Source organism: Colius striatus, chromosome 23 (genome assembly GCF_028858725.1).
Source record: "Colius striatus isolate bColStr4 chromosome 23, bColStr4.1.hap1, whole genome shotgun sequence".
Taxonomy (NCBI): domain Eukaryota; kingdom Metazoa; phylum Chordata; class Aves; order Coliiformes; family Coliidae; genus Colius; species Colius striatus.
Genome location: NC_084781.1, coordinates 639,624 through 661,644, shown reverse-complemented (window position 1 = coordinate 661,644; position 22,021 = coordinate 639,624). Strand labels below are relative to the sequence as shown.

At 53.6% G+C, this 22,021-nt stretch overlaps 1 protein-coding gene across 1 annotated transcript in view; it reads left to right on the top strand.

Annotated features, from left to right (window-relative positions):
* Positions 1–22,021, top strand: part of KIRREL3 (kirre like nephrin family adhesion molecule 3) — a 176,305-nt gene that overhangs the window by 58,994 nt on the left and 95,290 nt on the right. Inside the window, 2 exon segments of the mRNA XM_062013903.1 lie at positions 15,152–15,301; positions 17,307–17,456. Coding sequence (XP_061869887.1) covers positions 15,152–15,301; positions 17,307–17,456 — 300 coding nt within the window.

Genomic DNA, 22,021 nt, shown 5'->3' with positions numbered 1-22,021 from the left:
TATATATAGTCTGGAGGAGGCTCAAGGGGAGCCACGACCAGAGTCTATAAATACACCCAGCAATAGAAACCAAGGGAGGAAATGATTCAGAAGAAGGGAGAGCAAGGAGCAGTGCCTGAAGCAAAGGCAAGGGAAGTTTCTACCTTGTGTGGAAAGAGAACAGCCTTCAGCATCTGCCTGAGACCGGGTACCCAGCCCTGCTGCTGCAGCTCTGGACTTCCCAAGCCCTTGAGAAGCCCTCACAAAGCCTTTTCCTCTCCCTCCTGCCCAGCTCTGCTTCGTTTTCCAGCAGCCCCCAGCTCGTCCCTTCCCTGCCAGCCTCTCGTGCTGAGCCACCCCAGCATGCCTTAGAAGGTTTAATAAAACAGATTGAGATGCATTTGGCTTTCTGCCTTGACAACTAGTTCCTCTTGGACAGGAACATTTGCCTTGTGTGGGTGACAATGCTTTGAGCCCCGTCGCCTTAGGCACCGTGGCTCATTGCTAATCATCTCTGCACTGAATAATACACAGGCCTGAGTACTGTGTGCATACATCTTCCTTTCCTTTGGAGTCATTTAATGTTATCTTTGGGCCTCCTGCTCCTGAGATGAAGAGATTAAGTCAAACCTGCAGCCCACAACCCGCAGCCAGTCGGTTTCAAACGTCATTAAGTTTCATTATAACAAATAAACACTCCAATGACATTTATAAGTTACCAGAGAGCAAGGAAACACAAATATGAAGCAGATAAACTGCATTTGATCCAAATAATTACTGCAGGCAATATCGAGCTTGGGCTGGAGCTGGCAGCCGGGTGCCAAGTAATTTATAGGAGCCTGTAAAGGCTGTGTTGTTGCACATGGCTTCTTCAAAATGATGGTGATGCTTCTGTGTCTGTCTCTGAAGCCTTCAAGAGGTTCCATCCCTGCCTCACTGAAGGGAGGAAGCTTTAGCTCGAGTCAGCAGCAGAGGTGGCACAGGCTCAAGTTCAGGGACTTTGCTGTCCCCATCCGTTTGCCAAAGTCATTTCCCCCTGAGGGTCTCTGTGCCCAGCTGTTAACCCAGAAGGTTTCTCTCCTTGGAGAGAAGTCTTTCTGCTCTCAAGAGTGTAATACTACAAGAATTAAGTTCTTCTCATTTCAACTCCCTGCTCTTAACCCTGGCCCAGGAGCCCTCTACCAGCAAACCAGATGAAAAAGCATCTCCAACCCCCTTCAAAGAACTGAGTTAAAAGGGGGTTGGTGTCTGTGCTGACTGTGTGCACTCTTACAAAGCTTTGCCCTCCCTGCATAGGGACAGGGGTTTGTCTTCTCTGGGCTGAGAGCCCAGCATCTCCTAAGTAGAGCTTGTCATGGGATGGAAAGCTCCTGCTGAGGTTCGAGCCAGGAGGGGGTTCAGAAGCAGCTGGGGTTGTGGGTGAGCATCTCTCATTACCCACTGACTAACTCAGCAGGCTGCAATGTGCTGATCTCATGGACTGGGGTTTTTTTGCACATGGACTCTGCAGTGGGGACCATCAGGGAGGAGCTGGTCACCAAACAAACAGCAAAGCCTTGTGTTTGAGACCCTTTCTGCCCCCATCCTTTCTCTCCCAGCAATAAAGCAGAGAAGTGTCTGTGTCTGTCAGCAGGGGAAGGCACAGCCACCTCCCCATGGCATCTCCCAAGGGTGCTCATGATGAAGTAGTTGCAGGGCTGTAAACACTGCCTGAATTCCCAGTTCCTCTCATTTTTCATGCCACTTTGGCTTTATTGGGTAAGAAGCCAGTCAAAAAGCAGGAGGCAGATATAGACAATGGTGCAGGTCTCCTCTGTGAGGGCTGAGCAATGAGTAAGTGCACTTTAGGCATTTCCCTGGCTCTGTGGGTGCAGGGCAGGTTTTCAGGGCAAGGGGGGTTTTGGTAGGTCTTCATGTACAGATAGAAAAGCACCTGAGTGAGCTGTTTCCCCCTCACCCTGTGACCTGCTCCCTGTCTGTTCCTCTCAGCATCTCTTGCCTCCTCCTGCCTTTGCCCTCCCATTTGTGTGTGTGCACGTTGCACACTTTAGGCTGCTCTTCACAGTAATTTGCTTTATGAATCTTGCATGTTAAGAGAAGAAAAGACCCAGCAAGCATATACATATTTACAACCACTTCCACTTGGAAAAATCCAAACAAACAGTAATTACAGCAGAAACCTGCTAATTCTCATTCCACTTCATCTTCAGCCTTGAAGGTTGCAGCACAACCTGAAGCAATCTCCCTTCTCAGCTCAGCTAAGCAGCAGGGAGCCAGTGCAAGTCCTTATTCCCCAAGCAGCTCTTGCTGCATCTGTAATATCACATAGCTCATCTAGCAGGGAGCTCTAACAGGGTCAGTGTTTCATGCAGATGAACATTTCAGGGCAGTAATAAGATGTAGTTTGTGTTCCTCCCCCTGCAAAGTTGAGAGACAAAGTTCTGCAGAGGGATGTGTTTAACCACCCTTTGCACAGCCTCTCCCCTCTGCTCAGTGGCTATAACGTCTGAGACTCCTTCAAATCCTTTTGAGAGGCAGCAAAACCTCCCCATGGTTGTATTAGCATTGAACATCTACTTTTTCTCCTGCCCTGAAATGAATCTTCCTCTTGATGACACGCTCTGAAGACCCAGGGTGGAGGCAAAACGTGGTGGGTGAGCCAAGGTGAGCTCTTTTGGGTCTGATTTTCCACCCTGGAGACAGCACATCTTCCAGTTGCTGCTCTTTCTGGGAGCAGAGCCAGACTTGGAGATCTCCAAATCACTTGTGAAATGGAGTGGTCATCCTTGTTGTTTTCCTAGAGATGAGTGTCCTCTGTGCCCTCTCACACACAGATGAGCTGGGATTTATAGGGCTGTGTTTGTAAGGAGGAACCCTGCTCTGGGAGCAAAGGATGCACCTGGATTGAATCTAATCCAGGGCTTGGTGGGAATCACCTGAGAGATCTCAGGTCACAAGGGGTAAAATCCTTAAGGGCTTATCTTAGGAGGCAGGAGGCTGCTTTCTTTTCCTCCTTTGGGGGCTCAGGTGGGTGCTTTTAGGTCCCAGGAGTGTCTGTGCAAGATTCCTGCAGCTGAGAAGCTTTGGACCCCTTTCCAAGTGCTGTTTGTCAGCTACAAATAGTTAACATGGGGAAAACATCTGTAGAAGCCACTGAGGGAGCTAAGTTGGCTGGAGGTAGCAGAACACCCCCTGCTCTGCTCTCAGCTTCCTCTGTGGAGCCGTGCCAGGACAGCTACACCTTGGCAGAAGCGCACGTGGTGATTGATGATTCTGCCACAGGGTCCTCAGGAGCGTTGGGAACAAAATGCTTGGTGGAGTCATTGGTGATTTGCAGGGGGAGCCAGAGCCTCCAGGTGGGTCAGTGACAGGAGATCTCTTCCAGTTTGCTGCCAAGAGCCAAGTGTCTCTTCTCTAAAAACAGGCAGAGAGGACTGCAGGGAAAGGGCCTGGGGGGGCTGGTGCCAGCGGCTGAACAGGAGCCAGCAGCGTGCCCAGGGGGGCAAGAAGGCCAAGGGCACCCTGGCTGGGATCAGCAGTGGGGTGGCAGCAGGAGCAGGGCAGGGATTGTCCCCTGTGCTGGGCCCTGGGGAGGCTGCAGCTCCAGGGCTGTGTCAGTGCTGGGCCCCTCACTCACTGCCACAGGGACACTGAGGGGCTGCAGCGTGGCCAGAGCCGGGCACTGAGCTGGGGAAGGGGCTGGAGCACAAGGGGCTGGGGAGGGGCTGAGGGAATGGGGGTGTTGAGCCTGGAGAAGAGGAGGCTGAGGGCAGCCAGCAGCACTCTCTGCAGCTCCCTGACAGGAGGCTGAGGGGAGGAGGGGCGGCCATCTTTGCTCCCAGGTCACAAGCCACAGGGCGAGAGAAAAAGGCCTCAAGTTGCCCCAGGAGAGGTTGAGGCTGGAGCTGAGGCAGAACTGTTTCCCTGAGAGGGGTGTCAGCCCTGTGCCAGGCTGCCCAGGGAGCTGGGGCAGTGCCCAGCCCTGGAGGGATCCCAAAGCCGTGGAGCTGAGGTGCTGAGGCCGTGGGTCAGTGCTGGGCTGGGCAGGGTGAGGGCAGGGCTGAGACTGCAGCAGCTCCAAGGGCTTTGGCAACTGCAGCACTTCTGTGACCAGCACCATGCCCAGGGTGCTGCTGGAACAGCCTGTGCTGCCGCTGCTCCTGCTTCTAGCAAGAACAGGCATCACCCTGTACCCCTTGGCTGGTGGCTCAGAGCTTCCAGCTCACCTTGGCAGGTACCTGCAGCATCCCAGGCTTTGGGCTGAGGCTCTGGGCCTTGCCCAGGGTGAGGAGAAGCACACACACACCTCTCCTGTGCTTCAGCAGCACGAGCTCTGCTCCCCACAAAGCCTCTCCCGCTGCTCTGCTGCAGGAGCAACCCCTCAGCTGCTGGCCCCTGTGGCAACACTCCACCTCACTCAGTTTGCTGTTTCTACCCACCTAAAGTCCTGTTGTGCCCCAAAGCCCATCTGCTTGGTCCAGGGAGGGGGGATTTGTGTGGCTGTGTCAGCTTGTCTAATAGCAGACAACGCCGCTTCTGATGAGCTTGGCTTTATCTGGGCAGCTGCTACGCAGGAGGCTGTTAAAGCAGAAGGGCCAGGAGCCATCCTTCCAGAGGCTGAGCATTCTGTGCAATCCCATCTGTAAGGTCACTCAGCTGCTGGGTTTTTTGGTGGGGGGACAAGCTCCCATCTGAGACCATGCTGCAGCACGTTCGGGGTCGTTTCCTACCCGTGCAGCATTCCACCGTCCCGAGAGGCGACTCACGGAGCTGGTTGCTGATAAATATCCCCCAGTAAGTATCCTCTTACACCTTTCCCAGTTGGTAGCTAATCACAGAGCAGACAATGACATTTAAGCCCTTTCTGCATGGCTGATCAAACTCCTCACAGTGCCTTTGAAAGCAGGGCTGGGATTTCGGTGGGGGGATATCAAAGCCGCCGCGATACTCGACGGTTCACATCTCTTTGCTTTGTGTGACTAATAGACCAGAAAAGAAAGGCTTTCTAAAAAGGCACTAGTATCTTATTCCAAATTTCCCCTGTCTCCCTGTTTGAAGCTGCTTAGTGGACACAGTGGGATGCTGGTGTTTCTTCTTTAAGCAGCAGTAGGAAAATAGCTGACGTCACGGTGTGCGAAGGCCAAGCTGAAACTCAGCTCTGGCTGCTGCTTGGCAGGGGTTATCCCTGCACCCAGATGGGTTTAGCTTTGGCTCCACCTAAACTTAGCCCACTTCTTCCCCTCTGAGGCCTCACAGCTGGCTGGAACTTGTGGGGACTTTCCCCTTTGAGGCTAAGCCTCTCTGCATCGTTTTTGAACAGTCGTGGAGGGCAGCTGAGGGCCAATGTCACTGCAGGCTGCAACAAGGGCAGGAATCACGACCCAGGGAACTCCAGGCCGGTCAGCCTCACCTCCATCCCTGGAAAGGTGATGGAACAACTCATCCTGAATGTTATCACTGAATATATGAAGGATAAGATTGTTATCAGGGGGTGTCCACGTGGCTTCAGCAAGGGGAAATCCTGTTTGACTAACCTGATATCCTTCTATGAGTGCAGAACCGGCTGGCTGGATGAGGGGAGAGCAGCGGATGTCATCTACCTTGACTTCAGCAAGGCTTTGGACACTGTCTGCCACAACATCCTCATCAGAAAGCTCAGGCAGTGTGGATGGGATGAGTGGACAGTGAGGTGGATGGAGAGCTGCTGAATGACAGAGCCCAGAGGGTGGGGATCAATGGCACAGAGTCAAGTTGGAGGCCTGTGGCCAGTGGAGTTGCACAGGGATGGGTTCTGGGGCCAGTCTGCTTCAACATCTTCATCATCGACCTGGATGAGGGGACAGAGGGACCCTCAGCAAGTTCCCTGCTGGCACCAAACTGGGAGCACTGGCTGATTGCCCAGAGGCTGAGCTGCCAGTCAGGGAGAGCTGGGCAGGCTGAGAGCTGGGCACAGAGGGAGCTGCTGAGGTTCAACCAGGGCAAGGGCAGAGTCCTGCAGCTGGGGAGGAACAACCCCCTGGGCCAGCACAGGCTGGGGGTGACCTGCTGGAGAGCAGCTCCAGGAGAGGGACCTGGCAGTGCTGGCTGAGAAGAAACTGCCCCTGAGCAGCAACGTGGGCTCGTGGGCAAGAAGCCAACGGCAGCCTGGGGGCATCCAGCAGAGTGTGGGCAGCAGGGCCAGGGAGCTTCTGCTCCCCTTTGCTCTGCTCTGCCACAGCTGCTGAGGCCTCAGCTGGAGTCCTGTGGCCAGTTGTGGGCTCCCCAGCTGCAGAGGGACAGGGAAGTGCTGCAGAGAGGCCAGTGCAGGGCTGCCAAGATGCTCAGGGCACTGGAGCATCTTCCTTGTGAGGAAAGGCTGCGGGACCTGGGGCTGGTCAGGCTGGAGGAGACTGAGGGGGGAGCTCAGCAATAGTGACAAATATCTCACTGGTGGGTGTCAGGAGGTTGGGGCAGCACTTCTGTTGTCTCCAGCAACAGGACAAGGGGTGATGGGATGAAGCTGGAACACAAACAGTTCCATTGAAACATAAGGAGAAGCTGTTTCAGTGCTGAGGTGAGGGAGCCCTGGCCCAGGCTGCCCAGGGAGGGTGTGGAGGCTCCTTCCTTGGAGGGCTTCAAGACCCCCCTGGACACATTCCTGTGTGACCTGATCTAGTTGGGAGCTGCTTCTGCAGGGGGTTGGACTGGATGATCTGTAAAGGTCCCTCCCAACCCCTACTATTCTATGATTCTATGAAAAAGGATCCCGTGCCCTTCGCTGCTGGTGGGGGAGCAAAGCTCAGCTCCCAGCTTGGCCCCAGGAGAGGGGCTGTACCTGATGCCAGGTGACCCAGCCCATGGGAAGCTTTTCCATACAGCTGATTCATCCCTTGACTTCAGGCTGCTTTTTGCTTTGTTTCACCCTGAATAACTGAGCAGGCTGGAGCTCACAGGAGCCACGTGAGCCGGGCTTACACAGGCAAACTAAAACAGGCCATCCTGACATTTTTTGTTCAAACAGATTCTATTTTCTCCTCTTTATTCCTCCCCCCTCAAGGAAACAAAATAACAGCAAGCTGATGAACTCGAGCTGCCTTTCTTGGTTGTGCCCAGCAGCACCATCCCTTCAGGCCGCTCCTCCCTGTCTCCTTCCCGCAGCCAACACCGCCGCTGCAATCCATCTGCTCCTGTCTGAGGAGCTACAGAAGCTTCCCTGAGCATGTCCTTGTCTGGGGAAACCCTTGCTGCATGTCTGAGGACACTCAGCTGTCCCTTTCCCATCTACTTAGCTGAAGCTTGGTGTGGGTGGCATCTCTCAGCGGGGAGGTAATTGGGAGGCAGGCAGGTAGAGTGGCTCTTCCCCTCTCTCCCTGCTCTCACCGTGCTTGCCCGTGACTGACAACTCCAGAGAGCTTTGTAAATAATGTAAGGCTTTTGTCTGCTTGCTTTTTTTTTCCCCCCTAGTCATCTAAAAATCAATGCAGGCATGTGTTTCTCCAGCGCTGCTGGGCCTCGTGCAGGGAGCTCGTTGTCCTTGGCTCGGGGAAGAGGAGCCGTTGGAATCGAGCGCTGAGAGCCGGCCCGTTTGTCAGGGGATCGATGGCAGGAGCTGGGTGGGGTGGTGCAGAGACAAACCCTCATCTTGCTGGGAAAGGGTGGGCACACAGCCATCTCTGCCTTCCCTCAGCAGCCCACTCTGTGGTTGGCTTCATCTCCAGGTGGCACGTCGGGAGAAACCAACTCTGAGCCGGGCTCAGGACACTTCGGGGCCATCTCCTTGGTCCCAAGAGGGACTTTTCTTGGATGCTGCATAGGTTTAGGTTATCACACCCCTTGATCATCCTCCTACCGTGTATCATGTGCTTAGTGGGTGCAGAGAGGTTCTGCTCCCCCTCTGCTCTGCCCTGCTGAGCCCACAGCTGGGATATTGTGTCCAGTTCTGGCCCCTCAGTCCCAGAAGGACAGGGAGCTGCTGGAGAGAGTTCAGCACAGGGACACAGAGATGCTGGAGTGGAGCATCTGCCTTGTGCTGAAAGGCTGAGGGAGCTGGGGCTCTGCAGCTTGGAGAAGAGGAGCCTGAGGGCTGAGCTCAGTCATGTTCCAAATGCATCAAGGGTGGGTGTGAGGAGGCTGGAGCCAGGCTGTGCTCAGGGATGGCCAATGACAGGACAAGGGGCAACAAGCTGGAACAGGAGAGGTTCCAAAGCAACACAAGGGGAAACTTGTTCCCTGCTGAGGTGAGGGAGCCCTGGCAGGGGCTGCCCAGATGGGCTGTGGAGGCTCCTTCTCTGGAGACATCCCAACCCAGCTGGATGAGTCCCTGTGTGCCCTGCTCTAGGTGCTGCTGCTCTGGCAGGGGGCTGCACTGGATGAGCTTTGCAGGTCCCTCCCAACCCTTAAGATCCTGTGAGCCTGTGATCATGTTGGCTCTGAGTTGAGGGAAGCATTGGCTCTCCCCATTGAGGCACAAGGAGAACATCCCTCTGCTCTTCATCACCGGGCCTTTCATTTCTGAGCAGTAATGTTTTCAGGAGGAGCTTCACAGTCCTCCTTCACCACTTCTCAACAAAAAAAGGACTTAATTCCTTTCAGAACACAATGGAAACCCAGAGCTCTGCTTACATAAAAGGAGCCACAGTGTCTCTGTTTCTAATGAGTCATTGTTCCCTCTGTAAGTCCCTTGCTTCTTTACTACAATACTCACTTCTCTCGGGTAATGAAAATTTAACTATCTGCTGTTCCCAATTGCCTCTTCTCTTCTTGCAGCAAGTTGTCTGCAGGCAGGCAGGCTGGGAGGGGGGTTCTTTATATGCAGGAAGGCTGCAAGCTGAAATAATTCAGACAAGGAACTCATGCAAACAGACTTTGGTCTTCAGAGAGCTTTGCAAACCCGTGGCTGCTTCAGGCTCGGGCGATGGAAGGAGCTTCGAGGTCCTGCTGCGGCGCAGACCTCAGCATCCAAGTGCCTCCCTCTGCTTTCTGGGTTGTAAAATGGGGTGGGTTTTTTTTGGTCCTTCTCATAGGGTGTGGGTGTTGGGACTTCTGTGAAGAGGAACACTGTGGTGTGGCTTCGCTGGGAAGCCACCAGCATCGCACAGAGCCTCACTCTTTGTTTGAGAGAACAAGTCAATAGAGAAAAAACAAGAGCCACAGGTGCAAAATCCATTAAGGAAAGATAAAGGCTTCTAAAGTGGTTCTCTCTTTTCCCTTCTTTTTTCCTCCTAAAGCTTTTATGACATTCTTTGTGCCTTCAGAAGGATGGTGCCTGTGATTTGGTTTGAAAGCCAGGGTTAGAGCGTTATCTCCTGCTCCCTCTTCACTGAGGCTCCTTTATTCTCCAGCTCCCTCCCGCTGCTGAGGATTTCAGGAGAGGCAAGAAGTGGCCTCTCACTTTTGTTTCAGAGAGTCATCCCTCCAGGAAGATAGGCAAAGCCAGTGACCAGGAGAAGGCTGAGGCTCCAAGATCAAGAGCCTCTCATGCCACCTCTGACACCTCCATTCAGCAGCAGGGGCAGCTCTGGAGTGCAGACAGGACTTTGTCGTGCTGGTGGGTGGCCAAGAGGCATGATTAGCATCTCATTTACATATCTGCTTCCCTTTGGTGTTTTTTAAAGCCCAACAGTGTTTTCAGAGCCCTAATATTTGCTTCTGCTTGGTGTGTGTCCTCTCTGCTGAAGGAAGAGCGGGAGATGCTCACATGGATGCTGGCGGGAGGCGGCTGGCGCTCGCAGGAAGCTGAGCATCTGTTGGGTTCTTTCCTTGAGAGCATGCCAAGCCTTTAACTCTTGAAAGGAGGAAAGAAATGGGGTGTGGAAGGACTACACTTGGTGGGAGGGGAATTGTGTGAGGTGCTGTGGCTCCCCAGTGTTTGCTGTTGCTGCCACGGGGCAGAGGAAGGAGCGCGTCCCAAAAGCAGAACCACGTGCTGTAGGAGGTGGGGGAGGTGGTGGATGGTTGGTGTGGGGGTACATTGGGCTCATCTGGTTTCAATGCCAATCTCTGCAAGGATTTGCTTTTGGGAAGCTGGTTATATTTAAAAGCAGGGTGCCCAGAGCCAGGCACTGAGCTGGGGAAGGGGCTGGAGCACAAGGGGGCTGGGGAGGGGCTGAGGGAATGGGGGTGTTGAGCCTGGAGAAGAGGAGGCTGAGGGCAGCCAGCAGCACTCTCTGCAGCTCCCTCACAGGAGTTTGTGGCCAGGTGTGGGTTGGTCAGTCTGTGCTCCCAAGCTACAAGCCACAGGACAAGAGGAAACAGCCTCAAGATGCCGCAGAGGAGGTTTAGATTGGAGCTGAGGGGACAATTAGTTTAGATTGGAGCCGAGGTTGAGCTGCTTCTGCAGGAGGATGAGACTGGATGATCCCTAAAGGTTCCTTCCAACCCCTCCCATTCCATGATTCTATGACAATTCCTTCCCCCAAAGGGTTGTTCAGCCCTGGCACAGCCTGCTCAGGGCCACAGTGGAGTGCCCAGCCCTGGAGGGATCCCAAAGCGTGGAGCTGAGGTGCTGAGGCCGTGGGTCAGTGCTGGCTGTGGCAGTGCTGGGGGAACAGTTGGACTCCATCAGCTTCAAAGTCTTTTCCAACCTGAAGGACTCCAGGATTCTAAAATCTGTGATGTTGTTTTTGCCTAATTCCCTGCTTTAGTCCCAGGGGAGCAAACAGGAATCCTCAGGCTGACCCACAGCATCTTGTGTGACCCTTGGCAGTGTTTGTTTCGGCCTTTTGAGCCAACCCCACCCTGCTTTTGAAAGCAAAGCACCATTTTGTAGTAACATCATAAACATTCTTGGGGGAAAAGTGCTCAATTGACGTGTTTCAGCCCATTTCCTTGTAGCTGAAAGTGCTCAGCCTGCATTTGTAACTCATCCTCTCCCCAATCTCCCCATTTTCAGTTATTTTCTGTCAAGTATCTCATCTCCCTTTAAACTTTCCTGCAAATTACTTGTTCCTTTGACACTAAGACATAAGACAGCTGAAAGCTCTTAATGTGGATAGGCCTCTGATCTTGCAAACCCAGTTAAACCCAGTAATCAGCCTTTAAAGCTGATTTGAAAGCAAGTTGAGCTCTGCCTTCAGTACTTCTCCTTTCCACCCTCCACTCTGCTTTTCTTTATCTGTGATTGAGGGAATAATGGTCCTGCCAAGGACTAGGCCAGGTAATGCCCTTAAGGTCCTTACCCCATGTCTCCTCTCCTGTGGCTGAGTCTGAGCTGTTTGTAACTGAGATGGGAGCCTTGGACAACACCAGCAAAGGGACATATTTTCCCCCTGAACAAACAGAAGGGAGGAAAAGACAGATGACATATGCTCTGCTTTCCCATGGCCATCAGCTGCTCTCTAAAACAAATCAGTAAGGAACTAAAAGAAACAGCCCTTTAAAAACAAAAGGGCTTCGTTTCCAACAGCCAATTACCAAATGAAGCCTCTGCTTAATGGCCATTTCTCAGAGGGCACAGACACCACTTTGTGCTGCTGCTTTTCTCATCACGACTCTCTCTCAGCTCCCAGCTGACAACCTGATCATTCTCCACGATAAAACAACCTTTTTAAGGGGTTATTGCTGCGTTCCTGCGCTGCCCCTGCTTGCCTTGAGACTTGTCAGGATTATGGAGTGAGCTGGGAAAACACAGTTAGAGGGTGGAAGATATATATTTAGAAGGAAAAACAAATCTCACCACAACCCCAAAGCAAAAGGCTCAGGGTTGCTTTTCTGCTTCCTTTCCCACTTTTCTCTCTCATCCCACTTTTCCCTGGTGTCCTGGTTCTGCTCATCCTTTGTGAGTCTGGATAGAATAGAATCACAGAATCACAGCGTGGTGGGGGTTGGGAGGGACCTTTAGAGCTCATCCAGCCCAACCCCCTGCAGAAGCAGCTCCCACCTAGCTCAGGTCACACAGGAACGTGTCCAGGTGGGTCTTGAAGAGCTCCAAGGAAGGAGCCTCCACACCCTCCCTGGGCAGCCTGGGCCAGGCTCCATCACTGAAACAGCTTCTCCTTATGTTTCAATGGAGCTTTTAGTGTTGCAGCTTCATCCCATCACTCCTTGTCCTGTCACTGGAGACAACAGAAAAAAGGTGTCACACAATCCTCTTCACACCCACCCTTTAAGTACTTGTAAGTGTTGATGAGCTCCCCCCTGTCTTCTCCAGCCTGACCAGCCCCAGGTCCCGCAGCCTTTCCTCACAAGGAAGATGCTCCAGTGCCCTGAGCATCTTGGCAGCCCTGCACTGGCCTCTCTGCAGCACTTCCCTGTCCCTCTGCAGCTGGGGAGCCCACAACTGGCCACAGGACTCCAGCTGAGGCCTCAGCAGCTGTGGCAGAGCAGAGCAAAGGGGAGCAGAAGCTCCCTGGCCCTGCTGCCCACACTCTGCTGGATGCCCCCAGGCTGCCGTTGGCTTCTTGCCCACGAGCCCACGTTGCTGCTCAGGGGCAGTTTCTTCTCAGCCAGCACTGCCAGGTCCCTCTCCTGGAGCTGCTCTCCAGCAGGTCACCCCCAGCCTGTGCTGGCCCAGGGGGTTGTTCCTCCCCAGCTGCAGGACTCTGCCCTTGCCCTGGTTGAACCTCAGCAGCTCCCTCTGTGCCCAGCTCTCAGCCTGCCCAGCTCTCACTGCCTGGTAGCTCAGCCTCTGGGCAATCAGCCAGTGCTCCCAGTTTGGTGCCAGCAGGGCACTTGCTGAGGGTCCCTCTGTCCCCTCACCCAGGTGGTTGATGAAGATGTTGAACAAATACAGTTGATTCATGTTCCTTTTTGAAATCACATCTCTATATGTTGTCAGAGGCCACTGTGACTTCCAGCCAGTCTCTCCCAGCAGAAAGCTGGAATCTCTCTGCAATAAGCCTGTCCCTCACTGAGAGCCACCACCATGGGACCCCCTGGGATGACCATCAGATTGCTGGGTGCTGGGAGAGCCAGGACCTTAGAAATAACCAGGGAGACGATGCTTGAGGAGTGGCTGCACACTGCTGAGAGATCTGCAAAGAATTCAGCAGGGCTTTTCAGTCCAGGAAGGGTGGCTCTGCTTGTCCCAGTTCACCTTCAGCTGGCTGAGAGCAAGTTTAAGTTAAGCTAGACTAAATTAAAGTGCAACAGAAGCGTTCACATGGGGTCTCACATTGGTTCAAGCGAAGCAGGGGATGGGGGATGTGTGAGCTTTGCAGCTTTGCCCTGTAGGCAAAGCCCAACAGCTCATTGGGAAACAAGTTCAGTTGTGTCACACTTAACCTTGGTTTAGGATTAATCATCAAGTCAATGATGAAATTGAGTGAATGTAAATGAGGGCTGCATCGATTGAGGGTGGGTCAGGCAGACACTGTCCTGCTTCAGCAGATTGATTTGCAAGAGGAACTTTTCCCTTCAGCCCGCTCCCATCCCATGCATTGAGCTGACATTGAGCTGAGGGGGGTGGGCTTTGAATCTGCTCCTGTTGTGGGGTCACAATTCACAACACAGCCAGGCTTCTCATGTTTACAACCCCTCAGGTAACGTAGCAAGTCACAATCCAGTCCTTCTGCCTTTCTCCCACCTTCCCTCTCTCTCAGATCTCTCCTCTCTCCGGGGGAAGAGCGAGGCTTCAAGTGCTGGCAAAGCTTTTCAGATGCTCTACAAGCAACTAACACAAAGGAACAGGCTCACAAAGGTGTCTAGAGAGCAAATCAGCCTCAATGTTTAGGCCTTTCCAACATTAGACCATGGCACTTTGTAGCACAACCAGCATCTCTAACATATCCCAGGGCTATATCTGGGTCAGGGGTCCTTTCCATTCTGGCTTTGGCTGTTCTCTTTTACAAGCTCAGAGCTGAGAGGAGGGAGCAGCATTGAACCAGGGGGATGTGCTGTCCCCTGATTGAAAACCAGAGCACTCAGTCTGAGGCAAGGGGAGAAAACATATAAACAGAAGGATTCCAATCCTGACAAGGCCAAGGAATGGTGAGGTTACCTCCAAAAGTGAAAATGAAACGTAATGCCAGTGCTTAGCAAAGTCAGCTGTGGGGGAGGAGGTACTGAAACAGACAGCTTTCTGTTGAAAATGAGGAGTTTCATCCCACACCTGAGGTGTGATATCTCTCACCATGAGGGCTTTGAGTGGTTCTGGCAGTGTTCAGAGTGGGGAGGGCTGAGGAGAGAGGCCCAGGGCTGTCAGCTAAGGGGTCAGATGTCATGCTTCATGCTGGGCTCCTCAGGGGGAGGGTTGCTTGTGAGTTTGATGATGGGGCTTTAAGCAGGGCTGTTGCTTCCTTTCATCCCCAGATGAGAGGACACTTGAGCACCCTCTGCAACTGTCTGAGAGGAGGTTGGAGTGAGGTGGGGGTTGGTCTCTTCAGTAATGAATGACAGGACAGGAGGAAACGGCCTCAAGTTGCCCCAGGGGAGGTTGAGGCTGGAGCTGAGGCAGAACTGTTTCCCTGAGAGGGGTGTCAGCCCTGTGCCAGGCTGCCCAGGGAGCTGGGCTGTGGGGTAGTGCTGGGCTTGGAAGAGTGAAGTCAGGGCTTGGACTCCAGGAGCTTCAAGGGCTTTTCCATCCATAATGATTCTATGGAGCTGAGGGCTGTGGGTCAGTGCTGGGCTGGGCAGGGTGAGGGCAGGGCTGAGACTGCAGCAGCTTCAAGGGCTTTTCCAACCCAAATGGTTCTGTGACTGTGTGAGTGAAGCTCACACCAAATACAGGGATGTTACTCTCCAGGAGAAGAGAGAACATGATGTGTTCTTTCAGTCTGTGAGCTTTGCCAGCCCTGTCCTGGGTTGCTTTTTGTTTGTCTTGCAATTTCTCCCCCTTTTTAATTGTCATCTTGTCTCTGCTTGTCGTTGTGTCCCAGCTTTGTACCCGCTGGGACTGTTCCTGACACAGTTCAGACCTCCCAGTTGCCCAGGGAGCTGGGGCAGTGCCCAGCCCTGGAGGGATCCCAAAGCTGTGGAGCTGAGGTGCTGAGGGGTCAGTGCTGGGCTGGGCAGGGTGAGGGCAGGGCTGGGACTGCAGCAGCTTTTCCAACCAGAGCAATTCAATGATTCTGTGGCCTTACTGGAGGCTGAGGAAGATGAACTGTGGCTCAGCAAGGGGACAAGAGGCGATCACATCGCTGAGAGCTGCAGAATCCAGCGCGGGGTTTGAGCTCTGGCAAGAGCTGTTGCATGCCAAGGATGGAAAACTACCAAAGGACTCACAGCTTCCTCTTCATGTCTTGTTTCCCCTCTCCAGGTCAAGCGTCCTCCTTCAGTCAGCAGCCCCAGGACCAGGTGGTGATCGCCGGGCAGCCCGTGACGCTGCTCTGCGCCATCCCCGAGTACAATGGCATCGTGCTGTGGATCAAGGACGGGCTGGCCCTCGGCGTCGGGAGGGATCTCTCAAGTAAGCTGCTTCCTTAAACACAAGGAGAAAGCCCTTTGGTGCTGAGGTGAGGGAGCCCTGGCCCAGGCTGCCCAGGGAGGGTGTGGAGGCTCCTTCTCAGGAGGTTTCCAACCCCACCTGGACACGTTCCTGTGCCCCCTGAGCCAGGGGAACCTGCTGTAGCAGGGGATTGGGCTGGATGAGCTCTAAAGGACCCTCCCAACCTTCACCATTCTGTGGTTCTATGATTCCTGTTGAGCCTCCAAGGAGCACCAAGGCATCAAAGTGTAATGAACCCATTAGATTAGTGTCACAGCACCCCACTGCTCTTACCCAGCTCTTCCAGTCTCCCCAGAAGGAGATCGTGCTTTAGAGGCTGTGGCTACAACCCAAGGTGATGGCTGTGCCACCCAAGAGGTCCCAGTCACAGCTTTAGCCCTCAGAGGAGGAGAGGGAGTGATCATCAGGGTTGAAGCACATGGGCTGGAGAGTGTGGAGGCTCCTTCTCAAGAGGTTTCCAAACCCACCTGGACACATTCCTGTGTGACCTGATCTAGGTGGGAGCTGCTTCTGCAGGGGGGTTGGACTGGATGAGCCCTAAAGGTCCCTTCCAACCCCACCATGCTGGGATTCTATGAGCAGTCCCCTCTTCATCTCCTTCTCCAAGCCCCGTGCCACAGCTTGTACATCCATTAGAGAGCTGAGCTTTCCACAGCAGACCTTGCAACACAACTGGGTAACAACAGCTCCACTGAAGTATGTAACTTCTGTGAATGACTTCCACAATTAACAGAGCTGGGGCTGCTTTCAGCAAGAGCAACTGGCAGCTCGGATCTTACCAGCTCAGCCAGTCATCTAATTAGCTGAATACAAACAAACCCATCATTTGTATTTCTCGCGGTTCAGGAGAGCAAATCCTGCTGCTGATAGCTGCTGGAACAACAAAGGCACAAGCGTGTGCCAGGCTGCCTGCCTCACACGCTGAGCTGGGCAAGGCTGGGGGGTGGCAGCCTTCCTGCTGTGATGGGTGTCTCGAGACAGAGGGCAGGGTGATCAGGGCAGAGCCCTTGGGCAACCTTTGCCTGAGTGGAAGTGTTGCAGGGTATCACAGAGTCACAGAGTCTCAAGGGTTGGGAGGGACCTGCAAAGCTCATCCAGTGCAGCCCCCTGCCAGAGCAGCAGCACCTAGAGCAGGGCACACAGGGACTCATCCAGCTGGGTTGGGATGTCTCCAGACAAGGAGCCTCCACAGCCCATCTGGGCAGCCCCTGCCAGTGCTCCCTCACCTCAGCAGGGAACAAATTCTGCCTTGTGTTGCTTTGGAACCTCTTCTGTTGCAGCTTGTTGCCCCTTGTCCTGTCCTTGGCCATCCCTGAGCACAGCCTGGCTCCAGCCTCCTCACACCCACCCTTGATGCATTTGGAACATGACTGAGCTCAGCCCTCAGGCTCCTCTTCTCCAAGCTGCAGAGCCCCAGCTCCCTCAGCCTTTCAGCACAAGGCAGATGCTCCACTCCAGCATCTCTGTGTCCCTGTGCTGAACTCTCTCCAGCAGCTCCCTGTCCTTCTGGAGCTGAGGGGCCAGAACTGGACACAACATCCCAGCTGTGGGCTCAGCAGGGCAGAGCAGAGGGGGAGCAGAACCTCTCTGACCTACTGCCCACAGCCCTTCTAACCCAGCCCAGGCTGCCATTGGCTTCTTGCCCACGAGGCCACGTTGCTGGCTCAGGCTCATTCTGTTTCACCACAAGCACGTGCATGCCTGAGTTAAGGGAATCCCGTGGCAGGTCTCAGAGGAGCTATGGAGGTGGTGGATGTCCCAGTGGAACATCAGCACTTCTTTTATTGGACCTCTTAGGGCAATCTCTCCCCAGATTTGGAAGGCTCCTCTCTTTCTGGACTGGCTGCCAAGGAGGAGGTGGGAGAAGCCCCCTGGCTCCTGAGTGTTTGCTGTGGGGCTCTGGACCCACGCTCTGGACTCTTCATCCACCTGACTGCCTTCCTGACTGGTTCTTTGCCTTCTGCAGGTTATCCACGTTATCTGGTCGTAGGAGACCATCTGTCTGGAGAGCATCACCTGAAAATCCTGAGAGCTGATCTCCAGGACGATGCTGTCTACGAATGTCAGGCCATTCAAGCTGCCATCCGATCCCGACCTGCCCGGCTGACTGTTCTTGGTAAGTCCCATCTCCTCTTCACCTTGGAGGTTATTTAGCTTTGCTTTGGGTTTGGCTTTTTCATCCTCAGGCTTGCACCAAATGGCTTTTTGTCATTGGGTTCTGTTGCTAAGCTGAGGAGTGGAATTTCCCCCCTCTCCGGAGCAACGTGAGTGCACCTCGATGCTGAGAACAGCAAGGGAAGGTGTTGAGGGAGTACAGTGATTCTGGGATGAGTAACACACAGGCACAAAAGGTTGGGTACTTCATCTCTACAACACACATGCCAATACAAGAGTGTATGTGCATAAATTCGAGCACCTGAAGAGTGGCAGTGCCATTGGCGTGACACACCTTGCCCTTGCTCCAATGCCACCGTGCAGCAGGACCAGGACGACTCCACCACGTGAGAAGAAGCTGCTTTTCACACTATCTCTTTCCATACATGTGTTTTATCACCCTGTGGTTCCTCAGGAATGAATCTTTCCCATGAGCAACACAGGAGGATGTTGCCTGGGGTCACGAACAGGAGACAGCTCCCAGCATCCTTTTATGGTGGGAGATGGGGGAGAGCAGCACTGGCAAAGGCTTTGCTGGCAAGGTGGATGTGAGTGCTGGGAAAAGGCAGGCTCAGTCAGTGAGGCTTCCCAGAATGGCTGTGGCTTCAGAGAAATACAACTAATGTGGTGCTTTATTTTTCTTGAAGAGCCTGGACAAAACCCAGTCTGCATTGCTCCCAGATACATCCTGATTATTCAGCCCTCAGAGTGAAACTATTTGCATGTTTAAGTTTGCTAAGCTTGGATTTGGGGTTGTTTTTTTATTTCCAAGCTAAGAGGTTTAGTGCTTTTAATCACATCAACACTAATTAGGCTTCAGCAGCTGAAAAAAAACCAGCAAATGAAGGAAGCAGCTCTGGTTGAAAGTTCCCCTCAGCCTGGGATCTGCACACCCCATGAGAAAAGGCTCTGGTTTCTGACTCCCTCACCCAGGGTCTGCACACCCCATGAGAAAAGGCTCTGGTTTGTGATACCCTCACCCTGGGGTCTGCTCACCCCATGAGGAAAGGCTTTGGTTTGTGGTTTGTGACTCCCTCACCCTGGGGTCTGCTCACCCCATGAGGAAAGGCTTTGGTTTGTGATTCCGTCCCCCTGGGATCTGCACACCCCATGAGAAAAGGCTCTGGTTTATGACTCCCTCACCCTGGATCTGCACACCCCATGAGAAAAGGCTCTGGTTTGTGACTCCCTCACCTAGGGTCTGCACACCCCATGAGAAAAGGCTCTGGTTTGTGACTCCCTCACCCTGGGATCTGCACACCCCATGAGAAAAGGCTCTGGTTTGTGACTCCCTCACCCTGGATCTGCACACCCCATGAGAAAAGGCTCTGGTTTGTGGTTTGTGACTCCCCCACCCAGGGTCTGCACACTCCCAGACGGAAAAGTTCTGATTTCTGGTTTGTGATTCGCTCAGCGTCTCTTTTTCTCTCTCTCTGCAACCCTACAAAGTACCCTACCCCCTAAACCTACCCAACTGTCATCTCTTCCCTCCCTGAGCCCAAAGACAAGGCTGCTTTCTTTTACCCTGCTGATGCATCCCTTCTGCTCAGAGCCCCGACGTGTCCCCATCCACGAGACAACGATTCCAGAAGCAGAAGGCGGCTGTCGCGAGCTTTCTCACTTAACCCACGAGCTTGGTCTCCTTCCCCTCCTCTTCCTGAGCTCTCCTTCTCCTGTTGTGAAGGCAGCAAGAACAGAGCCAGACAAAAGAAATAATGTTATTTAATTAGAGCTAAAGATCTCAAAACTGATTTAGTCCCAGGGCGCGCCGGGCTCGCGCCGGAGCGTTGATTGAGCAGAGTGATGTTGTTATGGATCAAAAGGAAATCATTATTATCTTTGGGGGGTTAACAGAGTGTGTTGAATAGATGCTGGTTAATGTTTGCCTGAATATACATGGTAGTTGCTAATTGGTACATTTACCTTCAGATGTTGAGCAGCTTTGTGTTTGCAGAGGTTTCTTTTTCCTTAGGAGGAAATTCAAGGTTCCGGATGGATGAGGGAAAGGAGCTCGGTGAGGTGGCAGCAGCTCAGCTTGCACCTGGGATGGGTTTGGGAAGGTGTTCTGGGGAAATTTGAGGCTGGTTAGGGAGGTCCCAGGGCTAATCCACCCCCTGGCAAAGAGGCTGGTAGGTTGGGAGCAGGTCAGCAGCTCAGGCGTTGTGGGAGGGGTTGGAGAATCACAGCAAGCTCATGCTTTGGTACCTTTGTGGGAGGGATCACAGAATCACAGGATGGTTTCAGTTGAGAGCCCTTTCAGCCCATGGGGTGCAGCCTCTGTCCCAGCCCCATCAGCCACCAGCCCATTGCCCTCAGTGCAGCACCCACCCGGCTCTGAAACCCCTCCAGGGACGGTGACTCCAGCAGCTCCCTGGGCAGCCCCTTCCAATGCCTGACAGCCCTGGCAGCACAGAAACTCCTCCTCACACCCAGACTGAACCTCCCCTGGTGACACTTGAGGCTGTTTCCTCCTCTTCTATTGCTTGTTCCCAGGGAGAACAGACCGACCCCCCTCGCTGCAGCTGCCTTTCAGGTGTTTTCAGGGTCTGTGATTTAGGCAGCTCAGTGGAGGGGCCCCTTAGGACCAGATGCCTCAAACCCCCTGGGTGCTAAGAGGCTCCTGGCAGCCAGTGAGCCTGAGGGAAGCCAAGTGCCTGTTGGAGCAGGGAGATGCAGTGGGGTTTGCAGGGGCTGAGGGTGTGTAGGGCCAGGGGCTGTGCAGGACTTTCTGCTCCTCAGCTGCAACATGCACCAGCTCAGTGAGCCTGCTGCAGCTGTGAGCTGAGCAGCTGTCTCTGGAGGGACAGCTAATGGATCCCTGTAATTTCATCTCATGGGGTTAGGAACAGGTACTCCCCCTGTGCTGGGCCCTGGGGAGGCTGCAGCTCCAGGGCTGTGTCAGTGCTGGGCCCCTCACTCACTGCCACAGGGACACTGAGGGGCTGCAGCGTGGCCAGAGCCGGGCACTGAGCTGGGGAAGGGGCTGGAGCACAAGGGTGCTGGGGAGGGGCTGAGGGAATGGGGGTGTTGAGCCTGGAGAAGAGGAGGCTGAGGGCAGCCAGCAGCACTCTCTGCAGCTCCCTGACAGGAGGCTGAGGGGAGCTGGGGGTCAGGCTCTTCTTCTGAGTGACAGGACCAGAGGAAACGGCCTCAAGCTGCCCCAGGGGAGGTTGAGGCTGGAGCTGAGGCAGAACTGTTTCCCTGAGAGGGGTGTCAGCCCTGTGCCAGGCTGCCCAGGGAGCTGGGGCAGTGCCCAGCCCTGGAGGGATCCCAAAGCCATGGAGCTGAGGTGCTGAGGCCGTGGGTCAGTGCTGGGCTGGGCAGGGCTGGGCTGGGACTGCAGCAGCCTCAAGGGCTCTTCTGACCAAACCCATTGTTGTGATTCTATGAAGAGATGTGCCAGGCTACCTGAGCTGCCTTGTTTGAAGAATATGCTTTGGAGGGTCTCACCTAGGGGCAGGAGACAATCCCAAAAGCAGCCCCAGATCCAAACCTTGCAGCTCTCGAGGAACGTCCTTGTCACGGCTGGAGCAGAGCTGAGAGCCCACAGTCTGCTGCTGGGCTTGCCAATGGCTCGAGGGGCTCGTCAGCCAGGCAGGGATGTTGGAGGCAGTTCTGAGGAACCTCATCTCACTCCATCAGCCCAGCCTTGTCTCTGGAAAATACCCTGCCTGGGATGTTTCTTTTGCATGGGTGGGTGCTGCCTTGTCCGTTCTTGCCAGCTTTTCCACTTCCTTGGTATCAAGAAATCCCCTAATGCCTCCCAATTCAGTTTCCAACTGCTGTCATTCATGTCTGACAACAGCTTCATGGGGCTGATGCCTCCTACTTCCCTGCTCAAATGCAGAGCTACACCATATTTTAATTAAATATTTAAGGCTTTGTCACATTGTTTTCAAATCTACATGGTTAAATGTAGTGGAACAGATCATTCCAAAGCCTTGGAAGTCAAAACATTCAAACAGACGCGCCTATTAGTGTCAGCATCGGGGAAAGCCTTTTGTTTGTAGAGTCTCAGGGACAAATATTGCTCAGGAACACAGCTAACTCACCCAGAAGGACACCCCTTCTCCAGGTGTCCCTCCCCTTTCCTCCTAGGGGGAAGGATAAAGGTGATGAGATGAGATTTGTGAGCTCAGGAGGCATCGGCGTTCTCTGCAAAGGGAAGGACGTGAGGGCAAGGGAACCCAAGCCAGGCGGGTTTTGGGAAGTCACCAGAGGGCTGTTTGCTACCTGGTTCATCTTTAATGGCAGGGCTTCTTAATTTATGATCTATTTAACTAAGCCAGGGTATTAATTAAATAAAGTAAGAGGCTGATTAGGACTTGGAGAGATTTAAAACTAAAACCAGGCAGCGACGGAGCGAAATTGCAAAGCAAACACTTTGGCTGTAACCACTGGAGACTTCCCTCAGGCCTTGCATCAAAGCTTAGAGCATGGGGAGGGCAAATACAAGAGATTATATAGCCAACAGATGTGTGTTGTTAAAATATGCATCTGCCAGCCGTGTAGCTGGAAGGAGCCAGA